General features: G+C 35.4%; 1 protein-coding gene across 1 annotated transcript; it reads right to left on the bottom strand.

Moving 5' to 3' along the window:
* Positions 1 to 326: 326 nt before the first annotated feature.
* LOC114260060 (putative LRR receptor-like serine/threonine-protein kinase At4g37250) lies at positions 327 to 5,856 on the bottom strand. Its single transcript, XM_028200122.2, has 2 exons — positions 3,752 to 5,856; positions 327 to 1,263 (listed from the first exon to the last, which is right to left on the bottom strand). Exons 1-2 carry the CDS (start codon positions 5,400 to 5,402, stop codon positions 578 to 580), a joined length of 2,337 nt encoding a protein of 778 aa, XP_028055923.2. The 5' UTR covers positions 5,403 to 5,856; the 3' UTR covers positions 327 to 577.
* Between the last annotated feature and the right edge of the window lie 514 nt (positions 5,857 to 6,370).

Below are 6,370 nucleotides of genomic sequence, written 5' to 3'. Positions count from 1 at the left end.
ATTCATAATGACATTAAAAAAAAAAAAAAAAAAAATGTGTACCAATTTTTTATTTGTCATAAATTGAAATAGATATGGCTTAATTCTCTTGTTACGTAATTCTTTTAACAAATTCTATACGAAAATTCTCGTGAATTAGTATTTTTCTAAACATAATAGATTTTATTCTCTAAACTAATAATAATGAGAATATACATCACAAGGCCGTACCCTCAAGTGTATGTAATAATTTATTTCTTGATCATTTGTAGTTTTTATTGATGCATTGCATTCTAGTCAATTATAATTCATTAATAAATTAAGGAAAAAAACTACAAATAATGAAATTGATAAATAAAATAATTTTTTCTGTCCAAATGCATTAATTATTGTGGACTAAGTCCAAATTAGCAAGGCAGATCTGTGTCACACAAACAACCAAGACCTAAAGATCATCACAATATTAAGACAACTACAGAACAAACCCTCTCAAAGACCATCACAATGAAAAGTACTTGGGATGAATAGCATCAACAACAGCCTATGAGTCAATCATAAATATATTTTGTCTACAGTAGTGGGGTCCATTTATCAATTATTAGTGACCATAATAGTATGAAGAAGAAGAAAAAGACAATGGGAACTTCTCAAGACCTTGTAGGACCTCTTTCATTGTCGGTCTCTTTTGTGGCACTTGTGATATACAACTAAACCCTAATCTCAATAGTGCCAACAAGGCATCTTCTTTGCCTTCCAAGTCACCACGAATCGCCGCGTCAGCCATCCTCAAAACCCTGCTCTTCTCCTCACTGGCTAACCCGCCAGGCCCGGGGGCCATCTCATCAGAAATAATGACTTTCCCAGTGACCAATTCAAGTAACACAATCCCAAATGAGTACACATCCCACTTTGAGTTGGGCTTGAGGCTCCTGAGTGACTCCGGTGCATAGTACGGTGATATGCAACCCATTGAACTTGGGCTTGGGCTTGGGGTGGCCCCCATTGGCATATCCTGGAAGCTGTCTCGTGACGCTGTCGACCTCTTGCTACCGAAATTCCTAGCTGATCCACCGGGCTTGTAACCGCTCTCGCCCGTTGCCAGCCGCTCGAGCCCAAAATCTCCAATTTTGGGCTCCATATCTAAGCCCAAGAGGATGTTACTGGGCTTGAGATTCCCATGCACTTGCTTCTTGTCGTGGATGTAAGTTAGCCCCCGAGCCACACCTCTCGCTATCTTGAGCCGCAGCTCCCAAGGTAGGTGGCATGGGGAGGAGCCCACTTTTCCTGAAATTGGAAACCACAAATTCAGATCTTGCGCGCGAAAGTTGGCCAAATCTATCACATCCAGATGAACATACACGAGGGCTGTTTGGCAAATGAGTTTTGGACTATTTTTTCTTTAAAATTTACAAAAATATAAAAAAAATTAAAATAACTAATAAGATAAAATGTCACATTAAATTCATAATCATTTTACTTTTTCTTTTACAAATGTTACATCCAATTACAAAAAAAAAATCTAATAATCTTCCCAAATACAAAAATTTTAACCTACTAAAAAAACTAAAAATTAAAATAGCAACTTTCCAAACACTCACATGATATGCATGTATATCTAATTCCATTATAAAACTCACAATTCAAGATAAAAATTATTAACCGTGTCTTTATCATTTATCAAATACATCAAAATTTTAAAAATAAAATTATTAATACACACTAAATATATGAAAAAAAAGACATACAAATATAATAATAAAAGTTAAAAATATTATAAGTCATTTTCGGGGAAAGCGAGCACAGCAAAAATGGATGGGCTTTTAGATACGTGTATCGCTATCGGGCACAGCGGTCCAAGAAAAAGCAAGAAAATACGACAGGTTGACTTGCCATCCATTAAAAACAAAGGTTTCAGTTACAACAACTCCACCGTCTGACTTCACTCACGCCAGCGCACTTTAGCAGAAATGTTATTCACTTGATAAATTGCGCCGCACTGAGATAGACACAGATCCGGCTAGTCCGGGATGAATTAAGATCCTCTCCTTCAATTTTCTCCTTCACTTTCTGCTTACACGGTTATTAGGCCTATTTTTAGACCTAATTTCAATAATCCGAACCGTGCACATTTTAAGATATATTAAGTATATTATATCTGTAAAAAATTAAGTTGATCAGATATCAGAAAGCATGTGTTCGAAAAATTATTTATTAATTTTTTTTTAAAAAATAATTTTTAGTTTGATGATCCAAACGCATGCTTTCTGATATCCGATCAATTTGATTTTTTATAGATATAATATACTTAATAATTTTTAAAATATGAACAATTCAGTACATCGAAATTGGACCCAAAAGTAAATCCAATAACCGTGCAAGTAAAAAGGAGAGAACTCATAGAGAAAATCTTGATTCCGCGTTCAGACTGAGAAAATTTGGAACAGATGGGAGGGTGTAGAGTGAGTAGACTGGTTTTGTATGGACTTTAGAAGAACATCACATCCCCACGTGTTTATCCAACAATAAGAACAGATAACATTTTTTTGGTTTGTATTTTGAGAATTTTTTTAAAAATTTTGTTTAGTTCACATGTTTTTAAAAAAAAAAATTTAAATTACTTTATCACTTCTGCACATTAATTAATTACTTTTTTTTTTTTCTCAATCACTTTTTCTCTTACACAGATCATTATAATAAAATATCAAATCATTCTAAACTCCAAAATTCTAAAACTATTTTCAAAATTTACAATCAAACAAATCAAATTTTTTTTTTTAAAACTCTCTCCCTAGTTTAGAAAAAAAAATTATATCAAAATACAAATCAAACACACCCATAATCATTTTGTTTTTTGAGAAAAAAAAGATGTTGCTAACAAATATCCCTGCCACGTAAGAAAATAAATAAATAAATAAAATACATCAAATATTTTCACTGTTTTTTTAAATATTTTCATATATTTTAAAAATATTTTTTACACTAATCCAAATATTAAACATGAGTTCAACTTCTCTTTAGTTTGCGTGGTCGAATTAAACGTCATCACCTCGGACCCCAGTGGGGGTGACCCTCACTACCCTCATTATTTTTTGATTGACTCAATTTTTATTTTTTTATTTTTATTTTTTATTTATTTAACTTTTTCAAGTCTTACTCTCACAGCAAGACATGTGGAGCTGGGGTGCTAGGGTCACCCCCCATTGGGGTCCTCAGTACCGTTGATATTTGTGCGTGTCTGTATTATTTTTACTATTTTTAGAGTTCATGATTTAGATTATATGTATCTATTTACAAACTTAATACAAGTAAAAAATCAAATTCAATATTTAATACGTTAATAAATAAACAAAATCTAAACATTTTATTTTTTTTAAAAAAAAGTAGAAGCAAGTAGCACATAATCATTGCTAAAACTGAGCTCAAACTGTCCTCTCTGGTCTAATAGGAGGGATTTTTAATTTTTTTTGACGTGACATAAATTGGTAGGAGTTAGTTGGGTTAGTTATTAATCAGAAAATGAGACTATCAAAACATCCCTTTAAAATTTATCTTCATACTTCATATCATAAACTAGTATTACATAATTAGTAAGTCAAAAAAAACAAAAAATTATTTTGATTAAACAATGTCTTAAAAAGTAGTGTTAGCACCTAATTATTTTTGCATCCAGGCATAAAGTTCCAACCCCACATTAGCGCATGTTAGTTAGCACCATAATAAATCGCTAAAATGCGCACCTAGAGAGAGAAAAAGAGAGAGAGAGAGAACTCACTGTAACGTGCATTGGCGAGGCTGCCATTGGGAACGAAGTCATAGATAACGAGCTTCTCATCGACTCCCCAGTAGAACCCACGAATCCGTACCAAATTCGGGTGAACCAACTTAGCAATGACTCGAACCTGGTTCTCAAAATCCCTGAACCTCTCCACCCCACTCTCTCCGATCCTCCGAACCGCCAGGGCAGTCCCATCTTCAAGAACCGCCTTGTACATTATGCTCGAACCAGTCGCACCCAGTATATACGCCGACGCCTTCAACAGAGTCTCCAGCTCCAGCTCTTTCTCTCCATCAACTGTCACTAGTGCCCCTCTCTTCTCCTCTTTCGGCCCTCCATGATTTTCCTGATGATGATGACCCTTTTGCCCTTCTTCCTCTTCTTCATTCTCCGAGTTGGTGGTTTCAGACGAGTCTTCATCGTCTTTCGCTTGCTTTCTCAAGCAAGCCAAGGCTCTGATACCTTTTGATTCTTCTCCCGACGACGAAGATGACCACTCGTAGTCTTTAGCTTCGTTTCCTTTTGTGTTTGTTACTCTACTCCTCTTCTTTCTTAACTGGTAAATGTATAAGAAAATCATTACGAGGATTGCAACGCCGATGATATCTCCGACGACGATTCCGACTATGGTTCCTGGTCTCAGCCCACTTCGTCTCGACGATCCATTTGCTGTTTCTGGAGCAGTCGTCGCCGGACCTGAGTCTATGCTCTTGGGAATGGCTGCTATCGCCGGAGGCGAGGTCGGTGCGGTGCCGTTCGGCGGAGTCGAGATACTGGAAGGAATTGGGCACAGATTCTTCAATGGTTTCCCGCACAATTCTGGATTTCCACCGTATGATTTTGTTTCTTGGTCGAGAAAAAGGCTAGTTTCCGGGATTTCGCCGGTGAAATTGTTGAATGAGAGATCGATAGTGGCGTTTGTGGGAATTTTGTTAGCGAATTCTGATGGAATTTCGCCGGAAAGCCTGTTGTATGAGACATTGAAGTAATGAAGATTGTCGCCGGCGAAATTCGAAGGCAGCGATCCGTTGATCAGATTCGAAGACAGATCTAGAACTTCCACAGAATTCAACCCAGTCGGAAGACTACCAGAGAAGTAATTGTTCTTCAGAGAAACAACAGTTAGATTCACAAGATTCGTCAGATTTCCCGGGATGGTTCCCGCCAAAGCGTTGTCGGCGAGGTTGAGAAACTCGAGGCTCGTCAGTCCTCCGACGAGCTCCGGAAGGTCGCCGGAGATCAAGTTGTTAGACAAGTCAAGCTTTTGAAGCTCAGAAGCCTTGTAAATCGATAAAGGAAGTGACCCATTGATTGAATTGCTGGAAAGATTGAAGTTTCGAAGGAATTGGATCGTACCCAGATCAGAAGGAATGGAGCCGAGAAGCTGAGAATTGGGGAGTGAGAGGCCGATGACTCGCAAATAATCATTGGCCGTGCTTTGGGTACCACAAGAAACACCATTCCATGAACATGGTGTCTGATCATGGTAATTCCAGCTATCTAAAACACCCAGAGGATCACTGAGAACAGAGTACTTGAAAGAGAGCAATAAAATTCCATCAGTATTAAGCCCTGAAGATCGAACCAGAAGCCAAGTAAAAGCAAGAATTCTCCACCATGAATGGAGATCAATGCTTTGGTAGCTCATGATGCCTCAGAGTGTTCCCACATTTTAGAGAGAGAGAGAGAGAGAGTAATAACTGAGATTTATGAAACTGATGCTATAGGTGTTTGTAAAAATTAAAAATATATATATAGATATATATAAAAAATGAAAACAAAGCACAGAGAGAGGGAGAGGGAGAGAGAAAAACAGCTCACCAAAAAACCCTTCTTTACCAATATGCTCAATTCAGACCTTGGCAGGGCATAAAATAACTAAACACACGAAATTGATTTAATGTCCCTTACCTTTGCGATAACGTTTGCAAAACACAAAGTGCTGCAATGTGTATATATATAATTTAATAAGTAATCAGAAATTAAGAGTGGAATAGACATCTTTGCTAAGAGACACTCAAATGGAGTTGTGGTTGCAAAACTTCCGCATATATTGACTTTACACAGTTTGTTTAAATAATTGACATTAAAAAGATTTTTCACTATTTTATTAACCTTTTGGTAACCTATATTCTGTAAATTAAAGGGTTTAATAATGCATGTTGAATTTATTATTAGGAAAATATATACACACCTTTTAAAGAATATGTATCATATGTATCTTATAATTAAAGAAAAAATAAAATAATTTTATATTTTCTGAGTTATAATTAAAAAAAAATTATAACTAAACACAACATTAGTTATAACTAAAAATCTCATGAATCATAAATAAAATAATGTTATAACTAAAAAAAAAATGATTATAACTAAAGAAAAAATAAGTATAATTATGTGTGCATATGGTACACTATTTTAAGGGGTGTATATTAGAATTTTCTTAATTTATTATTATTATTATTATTATTATTATTATTTACATTGTTGTAGTATTTTGGGTCATGTTTATAATTTGTCAATTTGGGCAGATTTTGATTCACTGAAGAGAGTAATTATTTAATAATTTCATATTATAGATACGTCTTATTCCATAATATTATGATTGGTGGAGAAGGT

Source organism: Camellia sinensis, chromosome 1, assembly GCF_055761805.1.
Source record: "Camellia sinensis isolate YWXY chromosome 1, ASM5576180v1, whole genome shotgun sequence".
NCBI lineage: Eukaryota > Viridiplantae > Streptophyta > Magnoliopsida > Ericales > Theaceae > Camellia > Camellia sinensis.
The sequence above is the reverse complement of the archived record's forward strand: the minus strand, read 5'-3'. Positions and strand labels throughout refer to the sequence as shown.

Excerpts from the sequence above, each read along its gene's own strand:
- LOC114260060 (XM_028200122.2), bottom strand. The coding sequence starts at position 5,402 with ATGAGCTACCAAAGCATTGATCTCCATTCATGGTGGAGAATTCTTGCT. Across the intron at positions 1,264-3,751 it reads CCTCGCCAATGCACGTTACA|GAAAAGTGGGCTCCTCCCCA; the intron begins GTGAGTTCTCTC and ends TTCCAATTTCAG.